Source organism: Triplophysa rosa, linkage group LG9 (genome assembly GCF_024868665.1).
Source record: "Triplophysa rosa linkage group LG9, Trosa_1v2, whole genome shotgun sequence".
NCBI lineage: Eukaryota > Metazoa > Chordata > Actinopteri > Cypriniformes > Nemacheilidae > Triplophysa > Triplophysa rosa.
In genome coordinates, this window is record NC_079898.1 from 9,844,111 (window position 1) to 9,872,067 (window position 27,957).

The 27,957-nt window shown below is 40.4% G+C and overlaps 1 protein-coding gene across 2 annotated transcripts in view; it reads left to right on the forward strand.

Moving 5' to 3' along the window:
* kcnma1a (potassium large conductance calcium-activated channel, subfamily M, alpha member 1a) overlaps positions 1-27,957 on the forward strand; it is a 176,474-nt gene that overhangs the window by 134,295 nt on the left and 14,222 nt on the right. For both annotated transcript variants that reach the window (XM_057342163.1, XM_057342161.1), the window contains exons 15-21: positions 1,050-1,159; positions 1,264-1,332; positions 4,699-4,710; positions 7,751-7,837; positions 7,989-8,065; positions 12,838-13,011; positions 25,233-25,326. In XM_057342163.1, coding sequence (XP_057198146.1) covers positions 1,050-1,159; positions 1,264-1,332; positions 4,699-4,710; positions 7,751-7,837; positions 7,989-8,065; positions 12,838-13,011; positions 25,233-25,326 — 623 coding nt within the window. The remainder of the gene's footprint in view (positions 1-1,049; positions 1,160-1,263; positions 1,333-4,698; positions 4,711-7,750; positions 7,838-7,988; positions 8,066-12,837; positions 13,012-25,232; positions 25,327-27,957) is intronic.

Here is a 27,957-nt window from a genome sequence, read left to right on the forward strand (position 1 = left end):
TGTCAAATCCATGAGGAGCTGTATTGCTTTCTTTGATTTTTTTTAGAAGGCTGCGCAAGCTTTCAATGTCGAGAGCAAGATTCTCATGTCATACAGAAATGAGGAATGACTTTATAATGACTGTTTAAATGTGGTATGTGTGGAAACATCTGCAAGGCACATCATTCGTCTCATAAAAACACTGAGGAATTAAAGCAAGGACCTCCCATGCCACCCATGCACCACATGGCCACACTTACACAATGAGCATTTTCTGTTTGAATATTGTTAAAAATGAGCGATCAGGTGACCTTTTGAAACCTATCAATTACATTAAATAAAAATCCTGGTGGAGCATTGTGTTGGAGGAGTGGGTTTGAGGAGTTATCGAGTGCAGCATGGCTGATTTGTGAGGGCATTTAGGACGACGGAATTCATTAAAGCCATCATATATCTTTGCCAAAGCTAATTTTCTGTTTGCTAAAAATAACAAAAATCTTTGGTCTGGCCACTTCAGGTGTGAAAAAGCATTAAGCAGAAAGGCTTAGGGTTGGGTTCTCTGGAGGGATACATGGAAATAATTGTTCAGTTAGTGTGAGAGAACGCCCGTAACACTTGCATCAGCTCTGACAGACAGGAGAAAACGTACAGGGTAATTTAGAGAGCCTACGGCAAAAAGCTTCAATCTCTTTTCAGGACTAAATGACAAAACTCCACCTATTAGTGCAGGCCTAAAAGATGCCTGCCCAGAATGCATGTGCTCTTAGTCGGGACGCAGGGAAGAGAGTCGAGACTGGCTTTGAGAGCATCTCTCTTGACTGTCTGTCTGACAGATGTTGGCTAGGTGAGATGGCTGACTAATGGCAGGGTATTTGGCTAATAGTCCCGCTTCTTATCGCAGCCCCGCCCAGCCCCGGATCCTGAGAGATGTAACATACAGTATTATACAGAGTAGACCGTACCGTCATCTCCTACGGCCTCATGTCATCAAATAAATTTGACATCTATGCTGACTAAGGTCCATGGCGATGTGTAATGTGTCTTTGATTTAAAGTGTCTTTGCACTGCAGATCGAGGAGGACACATGGCAGAAGTATTATCTGGAGGGAGTGGCTAATGAAATGTACACTGAATACCTGTCCAATGCCTTTGTGGGGCTTTCATTTCCTGCAGTTTGTGAGTAAGTATCCAAAACAGCGGTTAGTTACACTTATCTATACAAACATAAATTGCTGAATGACTTTTGGAACACTTGCAGTTATTTCTGTTGCCTTTCTGTCACAGGCTGTGCTATGTGAAGCTGAAGTTGCTGTTGATCGCTATTGAATACAAGTCAGAGCAGAGGGAAAGCAGGTTTGTCCCATTTTGGTTAATCGTAGCACACTGAAGCGACCAAAGAGGGGCAAAGCAGTTGTGTTCCTCATTGGTCCTACAAGCACGCTATGGTACAGTTGTCCTATTTAAAGCCACAATATGGAAAAATTTTGTTATGAAATATCCAAAAATCACTTGCACAGTGTGATATATTTCATGCAGCTGTGTACTTACATTATCCCAAATGTTCCCAAGAATGTGCGAATCCAGAGAAATTCCTATTTAAAATAATGGCCCGTCCCTTGTCTCCCTTGTATTTGTCGCATATCAGTGACTTAATATCCGCTGCTTCGCACTACCCTCAGTTTCCGGTTGTAGAAACTACGGCAAATACACGCAAATGCGGTAGTGGTTATACAGCATCTGGGACGCAGCATCTGTTGTTCTGTTATTATGGATCACGATTACTCATTGGCGAGTAAAGGAAACCCAAAAAAGCATAAACGTAGCCCAAATGAGGCAAGCAGGCTTATGGACAAACGAAGAAATAAAACAAGGATTAATATCAGGGTGGTGTTTTCTAAGTGTTTTCAACTTGGACTCGACAGAGACTCTGTGTTTTAATAGACAGGTAAGCACAATTTTTTTTATTGTTCACGAAATACTCATGCACGGATTATTTGAATAGTTATGAATGCAGTTACCCTATGAAATACAGTATATGTCGCACAAAAATATGTAACGAATAACGTTACTTGTAAATACTGTGGGTTCGTTCAAATTTACTTTTTAAATGACGACTGTATGTTTTAAACACGTAAAAATGTGTAGCATTACGCTACCAAATCAGTTGACAAAGTCCAATATCAGTCACGGGCTAACGTAGCATTACATTACACATTTCTTGCCAGCTAATTCATTATGATGACATAAAATAAAATTAATTCATTACCTCGACCGTTAGCATGATGGGCGATCTCCATACGCCTCTGGATGGTGAAAACGACATGTCCCATAATTCCACTCTCCTACATAACATCATTTAGCTTAGCCTTTTGTTATTGTTTCGAAAGTGTACCATCTAGCGGTCCAAATATTCCATATTGTGGCTTTAACGTAAGAAAAGGCTGACAGGTTTATCCTCAAAACTACATGGAACCAAATCTGGTTTCTCATTGAGATCCGCAGTGATGGTGATCCGCAGGATGAAGTTCACAGCATCACAGATGACGATCAGTGTCTTGAAGAAGTTGTTCAGACTCACTGTGCTTCATTGATGACGTCTTTACTCTTGGAGTTAAGAACCTTCTATCAATAGCACTCCTGTGGCATTCTGTTAAGTGACCCATTAGAACTAATAACATGAAGTACTCTGTCGCAGTAACTTTGACTTTTGCCAAATCCCACCACCCCTTCCCACATCCACAACCTGTGTTCCAATGTTTATGTGCATTGTAACTCTTACTAATGCATTTCGTGTACACAATAATATGGCATTAAAACACAAAGCAAATATCAGCAAAATGACCTGGTACTGTGGATTACTACATAATCAAGATATGCAGCAATGCTATTTTTTATTGCTCAAATCCTTGGGCGGTATTTACTAGGGTAGACAGCTCTGTTCATTCTGTTATAAGTGGACAGGACTGATTTGAAAACGTGGAGAAATGTTAACATATGAATTGTAAAGCATGCCAAAATAAGTCACAATGAAGATTAAGTTGTTGTTTAGCAATAAAAATCCATTGCATCTTGGCACTTTTATATGAAAATCACATTAAATTTCACATAAAACATGTAAAATCACATTAGTATTGTGTCTAAACATTAGGGGTGGAGCCGAACCCGAATACGGTATTCGGAAAGGAACAAATAGCGTGTTTTTTACGAATACTTATTTCGAACAAATACTTAAAAAATATTTGTATTCGGGAACAAGAAAAACTTTATATCAAAAAGCTGCGTTTTCTCACGAGACCGCAGTGCATGCCCGCATGAGTGAGTGAGTGAGTGAGTGAGTGACATTCAGGAGTATGGGGGGGGTGGGGGTAAAAGAGGTGACTGACACAGGCTGCTCCACACAGCAACAGAGAAGTCTCGGCTGAGCGAAAAAAGACTTCACTGCGTGCATCACTATTTTTGTTGAATAGATTTTTGTACCTTAACTGGGTTCCGGAGGCAGTTTATAACTTTCGGGAAGCGGAGTTTGATCGGGAGATTATTCCGTTACGCTGCATTATTGACGTCTGCAGTCGGGTGCTCTCAAGTTCACTCCGTTTACGTACACTATAACGTAAATTAGAAGTGTAACACAAAAAAACTGGATTTTTACGCCTATTTTGAATTTTACTCGAATACAAATACAGATACAAATACTTCCCCCCCTGAACAAATACAAATACAGATACAAATACCGGCTGCTTTGCACACCCTTACTAAACATGAATATGAACTTGTTTTCTTGGCAGTATTCAAGTTCTGCAAACATTGCATCTATTTTGTTATATTGACCTGTTTGTCCCATTTCAATTTATTTTGCAAATAAATGCAAGTAAAAACATTTTTATTTGGGAGAAATGTAAAAGTTATCTTTTTTTTTTTTAAAGAAAATACCCTTCATTTAAATTACTGCATTTTTAAAAATCAGCCATAAAGCAACAACATTAAAAATGTAAATACCAATTATAATATCATTTTATATGTCAGTCACATTAAAAAATATTGTGATCAATATTAAGTACAGTAAATTGTTACCATGACCTACAATTACTTGTCTTGTGATATGCAATATTGGTCATACCGCCCACTCTTAATGTGGATAGTTGGAAGGTTTTTTGTTGTTGTTTCTCACAGAGGTCTGTATTATAGTTATCACATAGCTTTGAATGTTTTTTATTACCCGCCTGCTAAAAAAGAACACAGTACCCTGTTATTTCCCAACATTATATAAAAGTGCCACTAATGTCCACTATTCTTGTGCCAACACATGGATGGACTCTAAAGTAGAAGTTATTTTTTACCCTGACTCTTGTTATGATACAGTTCACAGACTTTAATTACTTTCCAATGGATTGCTTTAAAATATTGTTAATAGCTTTGCCGTACCACACATAATGACAAAACCTTTAGAGGGCACAGCATTATACTCTAGTGTAACTCTCAATTTAGTGTCCTGGGATTTTTTTCAAGTTCACAATTTGGGATTCATTTGGGATCATTTTTCTTTGCATCACTGTTGTGAAGAGTGTTTTACAGTGACTGTTTTGCCCTCTACTTTTGTTATTCACAGCGAATGACATTTTTTGGAAATTTCTGATCTTAATGTGTAGATACAGAAATGACTGTCACTTCGCCTCCTTTTTCAGTCTGTTTTGATTTCTAATGTTTTCTTGTTGTTTGCAGAAGCAGAAAGCGGTACGCCCTCTTCATTATCTCACCCCTCTACACTTTAGATCATCTGTGGGCGAAACCACCCCCCTCAAACATGGCCAAAATCTCTTGCTATCTTTCTAATTGTGATCTTTGTGCTAAATGCACTAACTTCTTTGCAGGCAGAGAGAATAGTTGATATTGTTCGATTCACTCGTTTCCTTGTCTGTACTGTTCACATTATCAACACAGCGTTAATCCACTCCATGTGTATCACTGGTGTTTTTTCCTGACTTCCTGTTTCGTTTTCCCCCGTCTGTTTATTTTTAAGTATCCATCAGCTGCGAATCATTTCTGCCCCTGTGTTTTTCAGCTGTCCATGCAAACAGTACTTCATGTTTTTCTTACGTATTGCTCATTGCCAAGAGCATTTTGGGAAATGTCGTTATAGGAACCTTTATTGTTTATTAAAACTGTATTCAGTGAGTTTCTATATCATGTAAATATTAGTGTTTGTCCATTCAAGACTAATGCGCCTCACTATGGCAAGTTTGACTCGGCAGTCTTAAAAACGATTGGTTAATCAAAGCCACACTATTCATGGAAGCCATCTGTGCCTTTTCTGTCATTACCACGCGTTTGTGTGTCTTTGTGTACGGTTTGTCTGTCACTGTGTGTGTAGGAGTGAGCGTGAGTTGTATTTGTATATAAATGTGAGACATTGATTCTGTATGAATGACAGGTTTGTCAGTCGGTTTTTGTCGTTCATCACGTTCTCAAATGCCTGTGCGTCTCTGAGTAGATGTTCATGAAGTGAGGTCACTTCCTGTCAGTTTGGTGTTCTATACAACAATCCAACTGCACAGAAGTTACTGCAACAGTTTGCATCTACGTGCCGCTCTCTCTTAGATGTGCCCTTGGTAACTGCATGCCCAGACACTCTTGTCGCGTGACGTGTGTTGCTTGCTTTGTTTCCCATAATATGAGGTTTGATCTGAATCGACGCAATGCAATCGGTCTGTTATCAGCCTTGTTGCATGCGGCCTCTTTCGGATTTTGTGCCAAACTGTGTGAAAATCTCAGTTTTGGGGAGCAATGTGTGTGAATGTCGGTTAACAAGTCAGTTTGTGTTCATCTTCTAAACAGCATGCTAAATGTACTGCATCTTACTAAAGGGGCTATTTAATCAGATGTAAAGCTCTGTGATAATGATCCCCTGCACAGAGATTTCAAGAAAGACGGACTGCTCTTGACATTTTCATTAACTGACCAGCCAACTTTTGCTTTATGATGGATTAAATCCCCCTTTTTTGGTGGTCTTCATTTCTGATAAAGTGGTTATTTGTTGAGCCCAGAGGAAAGGGTTTCCATACATATATCAAACTTTAAACGTCATGGATGTTTGAGATATTGCCTATATTCTGCCTTCATGAATATATAGAACAGTGGGTTGTCTTCAATGTGGCTTTATTGTCATTTGTATTTTATAGCTTTCTCTTTCGTCTGGGCTCCCCTGCCTTGCACTTAAGCCAGGCTGGATGTCTGTCAAGTGTTGCAGTTGCCACTCAATTCATTGATGATTCCTAACAACAGGCAACCATTAATGGCTGTGTTGTGTCGTCCCGTCTGTGTCTAATTAATGGGGAATGATACAGTGCTTCAGGAGTGACTCTGTTCACACTCTTGAACCAATTTACAAACCAACCAACTCTCAACTTCAACTTGATATCATTAACTTGAAATATTCCCTGCCCACCAAGGGAGGTCTCACTGAGATATCAAGAGAGCTAGCTTAGGTTTGACCATCACCCTAGCAGCCAAACCTAAGAGAAGGGTACATGTTCACTCATGTTCAGTTAAATATTTTAACTTTTTATAATTTACATAGTCAGACATGTTTTTTAATCTTATGACATGAGCGCTGCATTTTTAATGTTACTTCTTGAGATCCTTTTGTCTATTCACTGTAAAAAAACTTTATTTTCATCAGAATTTTACTGATATGTTTTTTAACAGATTTTTCACATATAATATAAAAAAAGTATCATTTTAACTATAGCAAAAAACTCAGATTACAGTAAAAGACTGCACATTTTTAAGAAACATAATTTAAATGTAATTTTGTAGTTAAAGTTATTTTACGGTATTTTACTGGCATCTTTCAGAAAAATACTGCAATTTTACAAGAAAAACATGTAATTTTATGTAAAAAAAAACTTTTTTACTTTTGAAAAACACATAAAAATAGTCAAATTACAGAAAAAGACTTAAATTTAATAAGAAAAACGTGTAATGTTATGTAAAAAAACTTTATTTTAAAGTTATTTTACAGTAGTTTACTAGCACCCCAGCTGCTGGAAAATTACAGTTTTTTTACAGGATTGTTTTACAGTGTTCTGTTACAGAAGCAGCTTGATTTGTGCTTACTGCTAAAAATGAGTTGCACTAAATCAGCTGTTTTAATTTCAAATGCATGGGTAAAATAATTTTTTGGACATGTACTCTCTTTAGACTTTGGCTGCCCTGTCTAAAGCTGACTTAGTACTTATACTTACATGGGTTTCAACTCTGAATTGAAGGCCATTTTGCATGTATTGGCTTAGTAATGCAGCTACCGGCTATTCTGAAACCTCAGAATGAATCCTGAATTCTTGGTGGGCTGGTCATTCCCTTTCATTCTGCTACAGTAAAGCAGGAGACCAACTGCACTATTGTGTGGCGATAGACCTCAGTTTTTGAATGCCCATCGGCCAAACTCTTTTGCCATCCCAATTTTAATTCTTTCACCACATGGACGATTCAGTCTACAGAGACCATCATGAGAAAATAATTAAAATTGGCATGCTGTACTTTTTGTGTGAAAGCAGTTAAAAAAAGAAACCCAGATAGTATTCTAGAATCGCCAACAGTGTCCCCGCAGCTTCATTTTCATTTCCGAAATTCAGAAAGCAGTATTTACATGTTTGCTCATCAGTCTTCTTAACAAGGTCAAAAACGTGTACCATTCCTCTTGATTAGAGTGTTTGAATGTGCAAGATTGATTTTCTTCACGTTAATGAGAATGACCCTGTTTCTCACTAAACAGCATTCTGATCAACCCGGGAAATCACGTCAAGATGCAGGAGGGGACGCTGGGATTCTTTATCGCCAGCGATGCCAAAGAGGTGAAAAGGTAATGGTGTCCTCAATCCATCAGAATTACTTTTTCTGTCCTCCTGAGTTTGTCACGCAGTTTGTTTACTTTTCACCTTTAAATACAAATGAAAGCTGTGACATGTTAAGGACGCGCTTGAAGGGGAATATCAATTTTTGTCTCTTTTCAGAGCTTTTTTCTACTGCAAATCTTGTCATGATGACATCACAGATCCCAAAAGGATAAAAAAGTGTGGCTGCAAGAGAAGTAAGTAAACCCGACCACCCCCACCTGTGAGTACTCTCTGAACAAAACTGTTTGCCAACCCTTTTTATTTTGTGATATATTGTTTTATATCTATATTGGGTTTTTTTTGTTCAGATTTTGCATTTTATTTAATCTAATGATGATAGCAGTTTAGTGCAATTATATAAATAAGACACTGATGTCTTTCTCCTTCTCAAAAAAACCCCCAGCCCAAAAAATACCAAAAGGAAGTACCTGTCCTTGCAAAGCTTTTTTCTCTCTCAATTACATGCTTTATCAGTCACTTTGTTTGTCACTGTCCTGTAAAAGGAATAGCGCAAGGACATTAAGACTTAATACAGTTAACACAGATGGGTGTATGAAAAAAACAACTACAATTTATTATACAAAAAAAGTGCCACCGATGTCCATAGTGAGATTATTGAACAGTAATAAATAATATCTTTAGAAACTATTGGCAAAAAGCAGAGATTTACACCAAATGCTAAAATTACAAAACAAAGTGTGTATGAAATGTATACGTTTAGGGGTGACCTGAACTTTAGAAAAACCCATTACTAGAACGTTAAAAGAATATCCGTGTTGCCTTGCTGACACTGTAAAACGACAGAAAAACCCCTATAAGAATAGCACTGGATGTTCTTTTACACCATTATGACAAAAATAAACTGCAGAAACCGATTCCTTAGAAAACAGACTAGCTTCAAAAAGGAGGCCTAGAAAAGGAAAAAGATGACAAGGTGAAAGGCGAGTGACTCTAGAGGAAAGGCAGTCATCGGCTAATGGCGGAGAAAGAAAGAGATGTAGAGAGAGAATGACGTGATTAGCAGGGCTGAAGAGAGAGGCTGTCAACTCGAGCAGGCTTCGGCGTGACACGGGCGGAGCTAATGACATCAGTCAGGTGGAAAAACAAAAGGCAAGAGCTGCCTGGCCCGCCCACACCAGACACACCGCGAACGCACTCCTGGCCCAGGATCATTTTACCAATCATATCCACCCTGTTTACCCACAACGCCCGGCGCTAGTGCCGTTCGGACGTGCCGCTGTCATGTTCCGCCGCCTAGGCCCGGCGCAAACGCTTTATGACAGGAAGTCAGTGAAGTAGAAGAGAGATTAATAGCTCAGAGTGCCATCCACTTTCAGAGCAGCTCCAGCGTAAAACACGATTGGGAGATTTAGAATTTGATAGAAATGTATTCCTTCTGCAGTTATAAAGCGTGAACACTTTAGTTTTACTTGAAAATATTTGTTGGCTGAGTAAATGGAGCAATAATTATGTTGCGTTGAGAGCACATTAACATTAGAATGATGCGTAGTTATGACGTGACCTACATGAGCATTTGTCCAAACCAGTTAGCCACAAGATGAATAATTCAGATTTATTCCCAGTGACCTTTCTTTGCGCAGCCCTAAACAGCCTTTCTTTTTTAAACTTTCATTTAATTGTTTGAAAAGATATTAAACACTTTACAAAACGTTGTACTTGCAGTCATGTTTTTGACGTTTTGATGCATTTCCTCCTAATACTGTTTCACAGCTAAAAGAGGACTATGAGGTTTGCTTTGCTGCTATGACCGTTTGCTTTTTCACCCCCTTTATGATCATTGACATACTTTCTGATGTATTTCCTTCCCTGCTGCCTTGGAATACCACCTCTTTATTTAAACCGCTCACTGGTAGTGACATATTGTGAGTAAAAACGGATTTCCTGTGGCCCAGAGTATAGTCTTGACTGTCTCACCCTTCCAATAATTTTATATACATATCTATACTGTATATATCTATGTTGCATGTATCAGTCTAGCTGCTGCATCCTCTCATCTCCTCACTGTCCTCAGCACAAAACAATAATACAGCAGAATTTACTGGCCTGACATCACCGAAAGCTTCCTTCCCATCCAAAGGGGTCACTTGATCGGTGATAGGCTAGAAGAAAAATCAGGCTTTCCAACAGCGCAGTTTCTCCCAAGGATATATTGACAGCGCCTGATACTTGAAATCTGAGATTTATTTCAAAGGTTTTGTGACCCTCCTGAAACTAAACCAAAACCAAGATGACTGTCAAGACAATCACAAATGTCAAACAAGGGGATTGATATTGCTACTATTAGTCACGGGTTTCCAGAGTGCCAAGTGGTTGAAAGAGATTGAAGCCGCTCGAATCGGACCTCTCGCTGTCAGGGACAATTTCGCACGCTGCTGTATTTCCAGAGAGCGGAAAGAGTTTTGTGGGAAGTTTTTCAAATTCTAAGACTCAAACGAGCATCATCTCCAAAACACAATCAAAACAATCTGGGCCCCCTCTTGCCTACAGCCTTCCCTTTGTCTGCGCCGCCCGGCCCCCGCCCAGCTTCTCTACGCAACACCAAAACCATCCTCAGAATTGAAATGTTCCACTTCTGCATTTCAATTCTCTTCAGTAGTTGGGCTTTTTTTACTCACTGCCCTCACTGATAAGTACATCTCCTGACATCTGAGTCGTGGTGGTACTGATGTAGATGCTGTACGGAATGTGGCCACTAGATGCCACGCTAGTTCTAGAAATGAGAATGGAACAGAACGGGAACACTGAGGTCCTCTTGAACCTATTTAGCAAGACTGCTGTCGGTAGATGTGAATGGTAGAGTCTTTTCTCTTGACTCATCGGTTTCTTTATGTAGCTATTTGTTTTCTATTGGTTCATATTTATTGATGTGGATGATTGAGATTGTATAATATTGTAGGTACAGAATCTTGTTTAGGCATTCATTATTGGTCCGGGCTTTACTGTATATAATATTGCTCTTTTTTAGCATTTTATTAGCATGTATAAGAGGTATTAATGTATACTTTTGTAGAAAATATGAGTCCGTACACACAGTTATGGTCACAGCTATTATAGTGGCTGTGTCTGAAAGCTTTGTTATCTCCAAAGACAATTGAATTTCGCTGCTGTCCTTCTGAAATATTCTCCATATTTTTTTGCCATAAATAATTTTTATTAGTCACCCTTTATGTTTGTCACTGGGTTTTGAAATATGTAACCAATAAAAAGTATTAAAAAGTGCTTTTAAAAATTACAGTGTTTTTCCATTTCCTGAAAACATTTTTGGACATCCGAGGTTTCGGAAGGACGTCATTTGATCTAAAAGCGAATCTATTACGCTGCATTTTAAGTCTTTGATACACGAAACTGTGCCTGGCAGCTACCTTAGGTTTTGGACACAGCCGGTGTGTTGTAGTTCGCTAAGAATTGTGGGAACCGTAGGATGAGGAGGGTTGCTGATGGCATTCTTGCTAAATCGGATTGTTCTGTTAAAGAGGCTTCAGTCTTTAGGCTCTCCGTGTAGTCACGTTCAGCCACTCGCATCATCATGTTGTCTTGTGTCTATTCCGCCCTCCATGTCTCACTGACTTAACATAACCACATACTCTATGCTCAAATGAATGTCAGCCCTTAAACTCTGAAGCGACAGATTTCAGCATGAATCGAAGTATAAGCCCTGCCGCTGCATGTATTCGCATCGCCCTTAATCTGTTTCAGCCCCATAAACAGTTGACCGGGCTCCCATTTAATGCAATGACCACAGTCGCCTCCTCCCTCCGCATGCCTGTTCTCCTTAATTTCAGCTATTATGCATGGTTCTATAAGAATAACAGTCCCTGAGGTTATGGCTCTAAAGGCCAAGTCGTTTAGTGTATTATCTCTCCAGCATACAACTGAAATTGGCCTCTTAATTCAGGCCCATAACCTCAGTTGGAAGTCAAAAGCAGGCTTTTCCCCGTGGATTGTTGGCACTTTTCAGGGTGCCAGACTTGATTACGATCCGCTAGCAAGGTGGCACCGGGAGAATGCATACGACGGACTGTTTTTAGTCCGATTCACAGCAATCAAACGTTGCTGTCGTCTCTTAGCCCAGCTGCCATGAGGGAAAAAAGCATGCGTATGTATACTTCCATACACATAGTCTCGCACACATTCGCGTCGAGTGAAAAGCATGTGTTCAAGCACACAAATCTTCTAATTGTTGATTGAAGAAATAAGCGGTCGGCATGTTACCACATCTGGAATTTTCCATCTCCCATACCTGAGTCTAGTATTGCGCAAAGTGAGGCCGTTTACACAAGACGCATTTTAGCATTTAACACGGCAAGAAATGGAGCCAAGTGCAGAACACTTATGAGATGTCCATCTAGCGCATGTTTACGGAAAAAGCGTTTCAAAAAACAGACATACATGAGTCTTGAGTAAACGGCCCCTTCGAGTTTGACCGAGATTTGAATGCAGCACGATGTGATGCCGATAACCCGCTGCTGCATGATGGGATACAGGTACGTGATCCTCTCCTCTAGTCACGGAGGATGTTATCCGAACAGGTTTTGCTGCTGAACACATTCACCCGTTCCTTTTTGCCCCGATGTCTTTTGGCCCACCTCCTGATCATATTGTCATATCTGACCTTTTGACCTTTTATGACATGATCAGCCTTAGGGCATGGCTTGACCCCTATGAGATGACTGCTTCCTGTCGCAACAAACCCTCTATTCTATTCTTCAAGGCACCTATCGGGAAAAAATTTGGATCGTTACAGCGCAAACCGTCAATTGGCAAGCATTAAACGGGAACGCAGTGTTCCATCTGAGGGTCAAGCCTGTCACAGCTCGCTGCTAAGGCTTTGCACTTTTTTCCTGTTTGAAAAGTTACCTTCAGGCTTCCCCGGTTGGACAGACTTGTTTGATCCTTGCCATTAACCTGCTGCTTTCCTCTCCTCTCATCCAACACATGACTGTAGCCAAGATGTCCGTCTACAAGCGAATGAAACTGGCATGTTGTTTTGATTGCGGGCGCTCTGAGCGCGACTGCTCGTGCATGTCAGGCAGTGTACATAGTAACATGGACAGTCTTCAGAGGGAGTTCCCACTTTCTTCTGTCTCTATTCATGATTGCTCAACCACTTTACGTGCCTGTAAGTTCGATCGCCAACCACATGCCGTTCGGTGTCCGTGACCTGTGAGCGTGCGTGTATGTGTCCGTGAGTGGGTGCGTGTATGTGCTGTGTTTCACGTGCTGTGTTTCACGTGCTGTGTACTGTGTCTGTTTCGTTCCTCCATTATTTCCGTGACTGTGGCTTATTGCTGTATTGGTAGTATTAGTAATATATTCTTTTATTTGTTTGGTGATTTGGTGGTAGTTACAGTGACGTGGCTTCTTTGTGTTAGTGCTGCAGTAGGTTCAGTAGGGCTGTGTTGGCGCATGCTGTGTTAGTGGAGCACTTGTGCAGTGCTGGTGACCTTTTTCAGTCACAGTTTTGGTGTTTCAGATTTTGACATGACGGTTGTACACGTATTTGTTTAATAGAAACATCTGGGACTGATGATGTTTTGACTTCGAATGTTTTCATGTTGACCTTTGGAGACCCTTCAGGATACAAAAACGCAATTGAATTGCTAACTTATTCTTTCCCCAAATTACAGGTTCAAACACACCGGATACCCTCAATCCTACGGTCTTCAACAACGCAATGTGTAATGCCATACTTTAAATGGGCGGGCGAAAGAATGATGAATGTGGTCAATTTAAAATGGCATAAAAGAGCGAATGTGACTCAAACGTCCATCTCACTGGTCAAGATCCCTTTTAACTGCGTTTGTTCATTTAAAGCCGACAGATATTTGGAAACGAATAGCGGTCCAAACTTCATATGCAAGTCTTTAACAGTCACATAAATTCATATACCACATGCTAGATTGTGATTGAAAGGGATCTTTAGTGAGAGGATCTGTTTATAAAGAGTAAGTATATATTGGGAATGTCTGTTCTGCTGTTCTTGGACAATCATGTTTTACAACCACAAGCCATTAATGCCTCAACCATTTCCACCCGCCCAAGTAAAACGTCTTTACCTCTTTACTAAAAAGTATTCATTTACTGAGGTACGTCTGCAATTGAAGGAACACATCAAACTCTCCCCCTCTCCACAGGATCTGATCCTCCTCCATGATTTTCTCTTAGCCAGCAATCAGGGGAGAAAAAGTCAATGTGCTTTATTTAATGCCTTGTATACCACAGTGGGACTGTCAGGCTCGATGGTGAAGTTAAAAAGAGATCTTCTGACAGGAACTCAATTGAGATGGTGGTGACTCAGAATGTTGGATGAGGTCAGATGAGTGGAGCGGTTAGTTGCGTAAAGGACAGCGTTGAACAGGGGTCTTCTCATTAAGCCGTAGCAGATGGGAAATACTAAAGCGTCTGTCAATTAGGAATGGCAGTAGTGTGACCTACTATAAAAGCAGGGGGTCAGTTCAGACGATCGCGTTTCCTCTGCAAATGCCTTCCGACCGCTCGCAACATCAGCTTACATTAGCATCAAACTCTGTGATGAGGTTGACTTTGTGTTTTGGTTCATGCTGATATCCCTGGAGACCAGTTACTGCTCATTACATAGTTACTGATCTCTTCTCCTGACGTCATGTTTTTGGGGTTTCATTCATACTCCCAGTTTTTCAGAACTACATACGTTTTCACTAAAAATTTGGAGTTTTGATGGGTTCGATTTGATTCTACCATCAGTTTCGCATTATATCGAATCTGTATGATGAAAAATTGATCGAGCTTTCCCACCTGACTTTGATTTCTCTCTATCAACAATGATCTTGGGCTGAATTAATATTGAGTATAAAGGTTCAGAGAATGTCATTTATATGACCAGGTTCCATAGATAGGATATATTACAATACCGTTGCGTTCACACTGCAGTCCAAAGTGGCCCAAATGAAGTTTTCTTGCTCAGTTTTCAGTGTGAACAACACATGCCATACAGTATCTGATCTTTTTTGATTCTGATTTTGTCTGCTTTTATATGTGGTGACAATACATCTGAAAGAAAAGTTTGAAGCAGCTAAGACTGAAACCTTACGTTTATTCACCTCATGTATACGATAAAGTTTGTTTTTGTATGAGAGCGTGTTTCTAATTTGTTTTGGGGTTTTTTGCGCAATGCAGTTTAGTTCAGGATGGTGACCAGATCGCACTGGAATCTGATATTGGTCACAAAGTAATGTGCACAGCCAAAAAAGCTTATCTGAGTGATAAATCTGATTTGAATATAGCCTATATGACTAAAACAATTTAGGCACTAACAAAAATGTATGTCCCTGCCTTAAAAAACATTTACCGTTTCTACACAAAGGCATTCTACATAATATAAAGAACAATTTTTAAAAATAATAACTTGATGTATTTAATACTGGCCAATATTCAGTATCTCTATAATGCAATATCAATAATTTTGGTATTTAACATAATTAATTTCAGTATTATGAAATATAATTTTAATACTATATTAAAGTCCCCGTGAACCGGAAGTTGTAATCATTTTTACTTCCGTATTCTGACACATTTCAGAATGAAGGAGAACAGTAGTGGGCGTGGCTTGCTTTTTTCACTGCGAATTGATTGGATGTCTAAAAACAGCTGTTGCATTGATTTATAAATGAAACTGGCATTAGACTGACCAGTTGAAGGGGAGGAGTTAATGGATGCTTCGGCCAAGCCGTCTAATTTACGTCATTTGAGATGAATAGTCATTTCAGAGCGGAAGTGCATTTTCAGATTTTAACTGAAGATTACGAGGGTACATGAATTTTAAAAAGAAAATGACCCTCATTGATAAGCTATTTACAATAAACACTGCAATATTTCATGAAAAAATAAGAATTGTCATTTTTTATTTCACTGGGACTTTAATAAATAATATAAAATCTATCACCTAGTTTTTCATCATTTTATGGCTATGACTACTTTGATGCTCCTATTCTCATAATTACACTCTTAAAATTGATGTGTTAAATAAATAACACAAAACGGTGTGTTCATATTAACACATTATGTGTGACCCTGGATCACAAAACCAGTCTTAAGTAGCACAGGAACATTTTTAGTAAAAGACAAAAATACATTGTGTCGGTCAAAATTATCGATTTTTCTTTTATGCTAAAAATCATGTTCCATGAAGATATTTTGTAAATTTCCTACCTTAAATATATAAAAACTTTATTTTTGTGAGTGGATGGTCTGCCACAGTGCCCCTGATTAACAACTTCAAAGGCAATTTTCTCAATATTTAGATTTTTTTGCGCTCTCAGATTCCAGAGTTTTAAACGGTTGTATCTCAGCCAGATATTGTCCTATTCTAACAACTCATATATCTATAGAAAGTTTCAGATTATGTAAAAATCTCAATTTAAAAAAATTGACCCATAAAACTGGTTTTGTTGTCCAGGGTCACATGTGTTACTTTTAACACACGTCATTTTTAGAGGTTAGATTTCGAGTTGGCTGCTTCCTGGACATCTCTCTGAATCAGCATGAGCTTGTCCACCATCCTCTGCTGCTGTTTAAATAAAAATAGCAACAGTATACTACCGATTGTATGTTCCGACTCCTTCTCACCCCACATGAGTCAGAAATCATATATATATCAAAGTATCCCTGCACTAAGCATGATATGGTGGAGCTCAGTTATTGCTGAAATAAATACTACTCCCCTGGATGCAGTAATTCTGCTGAACGCATGAAACGCGTGGCAGTAAACACGGCCTGTCTTACAGAAGTAATGTTCCCTGATCGGCGCTTTCTCAAACAGCCCTTGTGCACTTTTTGTTCTGATTTGGTGCATGCATCACTCCGGTAATGCTGCTCTCTGCCTGAGCCAGACAGAGAATTATTAGTATGAAAATGAGATGCGTGAGAAGCAGACACTACGTCTCTTTTGCTTTCGGCTACAGTCAAAGCCCAAAGAGCAGTTGACAAGGAGTACGGAGCAATGCAGCACTCATTATAGCTCTGGTACACTGCACACTATTAAGAAGAGTTAGTTATCTCTGCAAGTGCAGGCTTTTGGGAGCAAACATCCTGAACGAGTTAGCTGCCACCGCTCTAAGTTACAATGACAATAACAGTCCCTTTGCTCCGCCTGCCGAGACTTATCCCGCTCATTACACAGGCCTTAAAGACTCTCTAGGTGCTCCACCTTGCAAAGGGTATTAATTCCTGTTTTGAACTTATGAGCCTTCACATGGAAGCTTCCAGCAGGGCAATCCCAGACGTTCTTGTTTTGTAAACAACAATTGTCCGTCGTACCAAGAGAGAGAGAGAAGAAAGAGAGGTCGTGGCCTTTTGTTGAGGCTTCAGGGTATATTGTTTCTTCTTTATTCCACTTATTTTGCCCACTCTGGTTGGTTTTGGAGTCAGCCAAGGATGTGTCGAGCGTGGCAGGGCGGGGCGGCACAGCCCAGGGAGTGGATCTTGTCCACTCCTTGCAGGGTGGAACTCAGCACTGTCGGCTCTTATACGGCCTGACACGGAAATTATGTTTGCATTTTCATTTCCCCAGCTCAGCTGGTGTGTCATGAAACTCAGGCTGACAGTTCCTTACCACCAGGCAGGAGCAGGGCCGGTCGTCCCCTCCGCCGTGTAGGACAGATGCTAGCCAAAGAGTCGGCCGATTCTTCCTGTGCCCGTAGATCGCAAGCGACGTATGCCAGGACCAGCGCGGGGCTCCTGCTTGAGCACTTGTGTCATTGCCTCGCCCTGGGCCTCTGCTGTGACCTTTATGGCATCAGATACAGTACTAACGAAAGATGAGACTTTGCAGCAATAGGGGGATGCTGTGCAGAGCAATACACATCCCACGTCTGAAGACAGTTTCTAGCTTAATGTGCAACTTATGTGACTATTGTTGTTTGTTTTGTTGAATATAGTGATCAGGATTCTTCCAGCATGCCATGCTAGGAGTTTGCTATTCAAATAAAACTGAGACCTCAATGAGCTCCACCCTCTTTGTTACAGTTGCTAGCTTAAACAAACTTTACAGTCTGGTTGAAGTTAACTGGGAATTTTCTCTGAGCAAACTATTCGTACTCGTGAAGCCTTTAATTCTGTAGGCTGGAAGTAAAGGATTTGTGAAGCATGTGTGAAGCATTTCATCCCATTGGTATTAAACAAATGGTTAAATTACAGAGAATCAGAATCAAGATAGTACAATATAGATACTGAATAAGAATCAAGAATATACAGTGAATGAGAATCAAGTTTTTACAGTGAATACATTTTTTTTAGTAAATCTGAATCAAGATTCTACAGTGAATCAGAATTGAGATATTGCAATACAGACACTGAATCCGATTCAAGATTCTTGAGTGAATTAGATTCAAGACAGTACAGTACAGAGACTGAATCAGAATCAAGATTCTACAGTGAATCAGAATCAACATTTTATATTGAATCAGAATTAAGAATCTATAGTAAATCAGAATCAATTCTATAATGAACCAGAATCAAGATTCTACAGTGAATTAGAATGAAAATTCTATTGTGAATCCAAATCAAGACTCTGCATTGAATCAGAATCAAGATTTTATAGTGAATCAGAATCAAGATAGTACAATATAGATACTGAATCTGATTCAAGATTCTAGAGTGAATTAGATTCAAGACAGTTTTTGTACAGAGACTGAATCAGAATCAAGATTCTACAGTGAATCAAAATCAAGATTCTACAGTGAATCAGAATGAAAATTCTATAGTGAATCAGAATTTAGATTTTATAGTGAATCAGTGTCAAGATTCTACAGTGAATCAGAATGAAAATTCTACAGTGAATCAGAATTTAGATTTTATAGTGAATCAGAATCAAGATTCTACAGTGAATCAAAATCAAGATTCTACAGTGAATCAGAATGAAAATTCTACAGTGAATCAGAATTTAGATTTTATAGTGAATCAGAATCAAGATTCTACAGTGAATCGCAATGAAAATTCTATAGTGAATCAGAATCAAGATGGCGCAGTACATAGACTAATTTAGAATCAAGAGAACTTAAATGAGACAAAAATCCTGTCTGTTTTGATGTTGGATGACAGCAGTTTCTGGGGAAGAATTGGTCAGTAACTATAAGGTGGGACTCGGCGAAGGGTCAATAGACAGGACATTTACTAATTAAAACTGATCAGGCAGCAGCGTTATATTTAAGCTATTACGCGATGAGAAACATCTGTAGTTTGTTGTTGAACTATTTGCCTAAGCCTCTAGATTGCTAACATGTGTTTGACTGGTTTCACTGGTTTTGATGAAATTAAGTTTCATGGATAAAATGATTACTTATCAAAGCGTTCTCTTTCTCCCCATCCCAACTTATCCCCATCCTTAATGATCCTTGTTAGAGTTGAACAGTCAGTTATTCACAGTGCATGAGACCAGAATCCAACATTTGACTCTTAAAATGGATCCGTGCTGTGGAAACCCTGAACAGGCAGCTTGATATCCATCGCTTCATTTACGTCCAGCATCTCACCAATCATCTGCTCTCCATCATTTTTTTTCTTCCATCATCTCCCCCGGAACCACCATCATCATGGCATCCTCAGTGCCGTTAACTATATTTGATTTGTCTTCCTCCCAGTCCTCGTTTGTTGAGTGTGATGTACTGCCTATCTGTCTCACCCTCATGCTCTCTCTCTCTCTCTCCCTCTTCGTAACCTCTCATTGGTCTCTGCCTTCTCCTCAGCCAAATATAAGTTTAACGGATATGTCCGATCACGTAAGTGTACTGTTTTCCTCATTCTGCCTCATGTAACCTGCCTGCTCTGGCTTTTTGCTTTTGATTTGGCCCCCTGCTAGTATACCAGCACAAAAGCTGCCGTCCTCAGCTGTCTGGGGTTGGGGGGGGCTGTGATGACAGTTTTTCAGCACTGGATCCTGGTCAAATGCATCAGAGGGGCTGGTCCACTTTAAAACATGTGCATGAGAAAGGTCAGGTGCCGAATAAAGGGATCCAGATGTTGCATAAAGAGCCAGCGTCCTTGCGGGAGATGATTGAAGAGCTAGAAATGCTGTGAAGTATTGCACACATGTGTAGAGTTTTAGAGATGTTTTTTGTGTTGTGACGCCTTTAGCAGCAGATGGCGCTACAACTCCAGGGAAAATGGAAGCGCAGAGGCAGTCTGGGGTTCGGTTCAAAGCTGAATGCGCTTTAGGTAAATCTATCGCCGACTAATCCTTAGAGAGCTTTTATTCCTTATTGCTTTTAAGTTTCATTTGATATGTAACCACCACGCATATTTGCATATTTAATAGAGTAGTTGTTTTGAGACAAAAAAGCTTCTTAAGTGTTCTGTCTAAATGTTATAATATCTGGAGGGCAAAAACCCATATGAATGCAGCAGAAGAAAAATATTACAACGCGTAATTCAAATACTCTACAACCACAAAAATAGATGATGCTAAGAGTGTAAACAAGGAATAGAATTACACCGGCATAAAATTGAATCGAGTTTCAAAACGCATTTTCCCGCAGATGGATTTTCTATAATTTAACAATGGCCTTGATAAGAATGCACAATTGCGGCTCGTCACAGGATTTGCATTTCATAAAGGGACAGTTGCAGTCTGGATTACTGTAAATCCACAGTGAAAGTGCCACAGCGCATGTTCTATGTATAATGCTGCTCGTGTTTGACAGGGGCCAGATGAATCCAGGAGTTATCTGTGACGGCCTTTAAATCTATGCGGCAGCTGACGGCAGAAATAACCGTCTATTTATTGCTCCGAGCAAGGTTTAGGGAGCGGGCGGAAACTGCTTTTCCACTTACACCAGATATTGGTTAACCTCTTGCCTTTATGTAGATAGCATTAGGCTGGAGGTTTAGGGCTCGGGTGGCAGACGGTGTGCTCGATAACATACGGTCGGAAACATTTCAGGTCCCTCGTGCACACAGCGTACTCCTCCAGATTGCTGTTATTTTCACTGGTTTCATGTTTTAGTTTTTATACAGGTCTTTAAAGAGAAAGTAGCGATTTTTGTATATTATGTACAGTGTATGCTATTAGGTAGAATGTAAAGAGATCCAGCGCAAGCACATTCGCTACCTGCTCTGCGACCTGATGCGTTGTGACTGTTATTAGGAAATGTGTGTTCCTGCTTTGTTCTGTCGTGTCGCAGAGCAGACGGGGAAGAAAGTGCTTTAATTAATTCATGTTTATTAGCAATGGAAAAAGTAAATGTCATATTGAACATTTCACCTAAAGTGCCCGTGGTTAAGTAGTATTTAATAAAACCGAGGGGTCATTTTAAATAATTCAAATGTGAAGTGGGTGCCGTCGTAGCGTGCTGATTTGTGGATCTGTCTGCGAATAGTAATCGAAGAGGGAAATAAATGCCTCCGCAATGAAAATCATGTCAACTTGTATTTTCATGCTTAAATATTTATTGTTTGATTCTCATGCCACTCAATGATAAATGTAGTCATAATATACTCATGCACTAATGGCATCTGCTTTTAAAAGCTGTAATGTCCACGTGCATCCTGATTCCTGGTACGTGATGTACAGCAGGTCCAGACAAACGAAAGGTTTTTGGTTCAACGTTCTGAGAGCACCTCTTGCAAACAAATCATCATTTTCTTTGTCTTCCACAATTTGACAGTAAAGGAGGAAGATAGACCCACTTTTCAGAACCGTTCAATCAAACCGGTCAACAATTTGCCTGTGCCCAGTGTGCTGCTGGTTGTGGAGCGCCCCACAGCCGTACCTCTCGTTAATAACCGTAGAGGAAGTCTGCACCCACCGGCCCCGCCCTCACAGTCACACCTCAGCCTGGACGGTCCGAACCGGGCCCGCAGCTTGCCCGGACAATACCGCCACCGCCCCGGCACCTTCCCCTTTGTGCTCTTCCCCACGCACTGTAGGTGGAGCTTTAGGACGTGTTAGTCAATGTTTCCACAGACAAACCCTTCCTCCTGCATGCATCCCTGCAGTCACTGCTGCGTGCATGTACAGCAGCTGTAGTTAATGTTTCCTCTGTCCACTAGCACTGACCGTGTGTGTGCACGTTTGTGTAACACCAATTGCCATCAACAGAGTATAGAAGTATCAGAGTTAGATAGCTTAACTCTTTTATAGAGTTGGAACAGAAGTCTGGGACCACTAGAGAAAATGATTTTATTTTGCTTTTTTGAAATTTTATCATAAAAAAATCACTTTTACATTTTGTTGTTATTGAATTGAGCATTTGAATCAAAATAATAAAGTGCTTTACTATTTTTAGTTTTGCGTTAGTTTGTGTGCTTTACACCGTGTCTACGCCGGACAACCTGCTTGTTCTTAATGGGTCTGTCGCGTCGTGCCGCATCCAGTGTGGACGAAAATTTAGAATTATAATGGGATCTAATGCGTTTCTAATGTCGCGTCTGGTGTAGACACTCTGTTAGTGGAAATTCGATCACATCACAAATTTTCTAGTTGAAGTGCATAATCTTATTTCTATAATCTTATCACATTTCTTCTTCATTTCATATGATAATGCGTTGAAGTTTCATTGTGGTTTCTCATCGTGGTCTCAGACTGTAAGCCTGTTGTCATGGATACCCCGAGTTGCAAACAAAGTGAAGCGTCGAAGAGCAAACGAAAGAAAAGAAACAAATCTATTGTTGCCGTCTCATATCTGTGTTGCGCGGTAAAGCTGGCATCATCCCGTTGTCCGTCTGAAGCAGAGACGACAGATGTCCAGCTCAATGATTTTGATCAGTGAAACACCGGCTATTGCTACCCTGTGGTATGGAACAGCAATCACACTTTGGTGGGCTGATCCTATTTTGATTGAGGTTGTAAAAGTGCCGTAATGTAATTTGGAACAAGCAGAGACTTGCTGAAATGGCCGTGCTGCAGGTGGAGTTATTTCATTGTTAAGCCTCTTACTGAAGGGCATCGCTGTAGCTCGTAAATCTCCGCCGCCTAATTTGGAAGAGCAAGGGCAGAGGAGAGCACTTCGGCCACTCGCTCAACAACCATAACACTGAACAAAGGGCCGCTGCTCCGCCGCCTTATCAGCGGTGATATTTTCAAAGTTGATTACTGTCTCACATTGCTTCCTCTACAGTGTAATTGTAAATGTCAAACGCTGGCATTTGGTAAAGACACAGAAAGGGTCTTTTTAATTGTTTTGTTCCATTAGTACAATTAGATGACAAAAGAAAATCAGAGCCGTATATGTGTTTTGTAGGAGCTTGCAGTATTTTTCTCTAATATTTTGCTGTGCTGGTGAATTTCTAACAGAGCCATGCTAGTTTCTCGTGTTTGAAGTTTCTGTTACGAGTGTACAATCTGACCTGTACGAAATTCAGTATCTGGTACTGTATCAGACATAAATAGTCGTTACTTTCCTTTGCAGAAAGAGAAATATATAATAGTAATGTCAACACAGCAGTGCTGCGAAGTAAATAGTTAATACAGATTTCTTTCTCCCCAGCTTAAGATTAAAGGGCCGGCTCACCCCCCCCCAAAAAAGTTTCTTTAGATTTTAGATTTTAGATTCAATTTTATTGTCATTGCACATGTACGAAGGTACAAGGCAACGAAATGTGACCTCTGCATTTAACCCATCCAGAGAGTAGTGAACACACGTACCCCCGGAGCAGTGGGCAGCTATCACTACAGCGCCCGGGGAGCAAGTAGGGGTAAGGTGCCTTGCTCAAGGGCACCTCAGTTGTTACCCGCCGGCCCTTGGAATCGAACCGGCAACCTTCTGGTCTCGAGTCCGACTCTCTAACCATTAGGCCACAACTGCCCCTGTCATACCTGTCATAACTCAATTGGATTCATACTGGAAAAATAGACAAACACTGCACTTTTAAAGTAGTCTAAATGAGATACCTAGCCCGCACACCATTTACAAAAGAAGTAATCAAATGCAAAATAAAAAAAAGGCAGCAAACGTTGCGGTCACTTCTGACCTTTGTTTGGCATTGATGAAGGTCACGTGTCCAAAACGTTTGCCTCCTTTTCAGGAAAGTTCAATTGTTTTTATCTCACATTTGATTACTTCTTCTTTGATAGAGTGAGTAGACTTGAATGGTGTCTTAACGCATATTCAGCCACAGGGAAAATGAAGAGACCATTTCAAATTTTCATTTAATCAGCATTTCTGGATGTATTGTGGTCATGTCGGTCCAGTGTCTGTTGAATTTCAACAAAATCTAACCTCAGGAATGACATAAAGTCACCCGACAGCAATGTAAAAGACTGACAGATGACAAAATGCATGAAAACTGTGATAAAAATCCAGGTTTTTGAACTTCCTAAAAACATGTAGAAATATTCTCTTTTCCGCAATACAACAGTAATATGAACTTGTTTTCTTTGCAGTATTTGAGATTTGACAAATTACAGAGCTGTTGTTTTGACCTGTTTCTCCAGTTCTCGTTTTCTGCAAATAAATGCAAATAGAAACAAGATTTTGATTTCGAATTTGGCGAAAATATTGTTAGTAGCTCACAGAATGAAACAAAAATGATCATTTTACCTCAACACATACCTATAAATAGTAAATCCAGAAAATAATCTTGAAATGGTCTCCTAATTTTTTCCATGGCTGTATTTAGCATACGAGCGCGAGTACATTATGACATCATTTTAGTTTTGAGGGGAATTATTTTTATAAGAATAGCTACAACCTTTGTAATACATGATATGATTACATTCCTAACGGAGCTCATCTTGACTTTCAGACAGCTCTCACGCGAGCACACGGGGTGTTTGTACAGACGAGTGCTTGTGACATTCACAGGCTCCTCAGTAATTTCCTCTCTGAGAGGCGTTTCAATATGAGAAGTCTCAGTACAGAGTAGTTGTTCAGCGGTGAGAGTGCTTGTGGTACGGGGGACAGACTCACAGTGGAACCATCATTCACGGCTCTCAGCTCTGAGTGATGCTCATTGATTTTGCCATGCAGTCATCCATTAAAATACACACACCAAATTACTCTTCCCTTCTTTATTCCCTCCCTGTCATTGTTCATGCCCTCCAAACAGTGACCGTGAGGTTAAAGTTGATCTTATCGATACACACGCCAACACACACACACCTGTGTTCTGACAAACCAAACTTCTCCACACGGAGAACAGTCAGGGTGTAAAACTTAATGGTTGTCCTTTAGGTCTGTACTTGGCTTATTCACGTGTACTTTTGTCCATACTAACACTTTTCACTTTCTATTTTTGGAGGTCTTCGCGGATTTTTGTCTTTGCGACGATTGATTGAGTGTTGGCTTTTGTGTTCTTTAATATGTCATCTCCAGCACACTTTACAATCCCAGCTGTCCACAGTCTGACACTCTTTGCATGTGTTTGCAGTCGAAGATGAGCATCCGTCAACACTGTCACCCAAAAAGAAGCAGCGCAACGGAGGCATGCGGAATTCACCAAACTGCTCGCCCAAAATGATGAGGTAAGACATTGATTTCGAGACGCTCCCTACAGCCTTCAAAATGCAAGAAGAGAGGGAGAGGCAGGACGGAGAGTGCTGGGATGGTGGGAGTCGGAGGAGTGCAGAAGGAGAAAGAAAGTGAGGAGAAAGAGATTGAGAGAGAGAGGGCCTTTTTAGGCCGAGGCGTTCAAGCTGTCAGCCTGTCAGCGGTTAATGATAGAGCTGAAATATTTCTGTCATGAAAGCGGCTATGAAAAGCTGTTTGAAAAATACTCTTGCTTTAAAGTCTCAGCTGTCATCTCCCCCCAGTCCCGTCCACATGTAGTTCTTAAACAGCGGTGGCACTAATGACGGTGCCAACCAATCACAAACGCCGGCATGGTTACTTAGCCTTGGGGCTCTTCATCTATTGTGGGAACCCCTGTGAGGAGTGTTTAAGGCCATATGTGAGATGTATCATCGCAATCAAAAATGAATTCAAATATTGCCTTCCTTTTATCCTGTCCGGCGGAATTATAATGCTGCTAATTGATTTTGACTGATAAAAGGACTTGCTTTCTGCCCATGTGGCCGGGAGACATTTATGCAAAGGGCTTGAAAAATTCAGAGACGATGCCCTCCTTTCGCGTTCGTGAGGGAAAGTGTTGCTGAATGCTCGGGCTTTGTGTGAAGCGAGAGCCGACATGCTTGATTCACAAATTTTGTGTTGGAAGAGTTATGTTTATTTGCCCGGTTTCACAGACGAGGCTTAAGGCTAGTCCCAGACTAAAATGAATGTTTGAGTCTTAACTGAAAATAACTTGCCCAAAAATATCTTAAAATATGTCAGTGCCGTTGTTTTGTCTCGAGATGCACACCAGAAATATTTTTTTACGAAGACACTTTAAAAGAAACTTAAATATCCGAATTTAACTAAGGGTTAGTTCTGGCTTAATCTAACACCATGTCTAGACTGGACGCGACCGGTCCATCCAGTGTGGACAAAATGTAAAATTATAATTGATTCTAGTGCGTTCTATTGACTTTTGTCGCGTCACATCAGGCCATTATGTTTAAATAGTAGGAAGACGGGTGTTTTTTATTTATTATTATTATCATTTTATACATATTTTTATATATGTTTATATAATTTATTAATATTTATCTTTATTATATTTTTTTTGTTTCATTTCCAGGTTGGTCTGATTTGGTTATACCGTGTGTCCCCCATAAGCCATTTACCAGCAGAATGTATTAAGTACTCCAGAAAGAGGTTTCCAGCATGTGTCCCCCCCAAAAGAAGCAATTATGTCGATTTTTACATACAGCAAACTGTCAGCCCTGCAGCCCTTTGGCTTTCTAAGCCAAAATGATCAATGTTCAGTTGTTACTTTTGCCTCTCAGTTGATTGTTGGTTTTAAATAATAAAATCGAAAGAAAAAATAGCTTTCAGCGACTGCTTAGAAGGATCTTCAGTTTTATTCCTAAACTTAACGGCACAAACCATGTTTTCCCGAGCAGATTTGAAAGTCCCCGTTTGCTGTGTAATGTATGCATGGGCTCTTTGATCTACAAGTGATAATAATTCTTGGGAGTTATTTACCCTGTTTTGAAAGGCTTCAAAGCGATGTCAAAGTTTTCTGTGCTTTAGGGTGCCTCTGTGTTCGGCTGGCTCTCGGGTACCGGATGACAGATCCTCTGTTCTAGGTGTAAGCTTTTCAAGCCGGAGCCCTGCAGCGAAACATCCGAATTACCAAAGACAGACCCGTGGACTCGCTCGACCCGTGCCCTCCCTGTCAATATATTACAACATGCATTAAATACCTCGCCGTTACGAGGTGCGTTTTATGCACAATGAAAAGCGATTGTTTGAGGGAGCCTTAGGGATACTTTATTCGACAAGCAGGAAAGGCAAAAACACCCAGCGTATACCATATCAAGTATGGTTTTTACAGGCTGCTGCGCCTCCAGGCCGTCGTAAATAAATAATGATCAACAGATTGGCTGTGGGTTTTTGAAAAGCATGCCTTTGTCAGTTTGCATGATAGGGAAAATTTTCAAAGCGAGAAGCTGCTTTCATAGGCTGCTGGAGAGGGATTCGGGGAGCCAACGACTGTCGAGTGATGCGCTAGAATAGCTGATCGCTGTTTGAAAAGCAGCTCGCCCGGCTCTGAGGGCAACTTCTGTTCTTTCTCTCTCTCTCGCTCTCTCTCGCTCTTCAAATGCACATCTAGGACACCGCTCCGGACATACCAATTAAATAAAGAACTTTCTGTCTAACTTAGGGTACCTGCTATGTTTCCTGCAAAGTACCTGGCATACTTTTATCATCAGATTTGAAGCGTGTTAATAATGTAAAATGTCTGGTCGTGGCTTTTTGGTTGCGGGCAGAAATAAAGAAAAATATTAAGCAATAATGACATCATAGTTTAAGCACACACACACACACACACACACACACACACGCACGTCTCTCGAGTTGATCCGTTGGGTTCTCCTGCAGCTGTAACTGCACGGTGAGTAACGTCATGTGTTTTATTCTGAAGTGGCAGCAGATCGCGCTTGTGACTGGCAGGTGCCGCCGACAGCGGGTGAGAGATAGCTATCTTGGCAGAGATGCGCTGCGCCAGTCAGTACGTCGAGTCGAGATTGAAATGACAGGAAGTCCGCCGA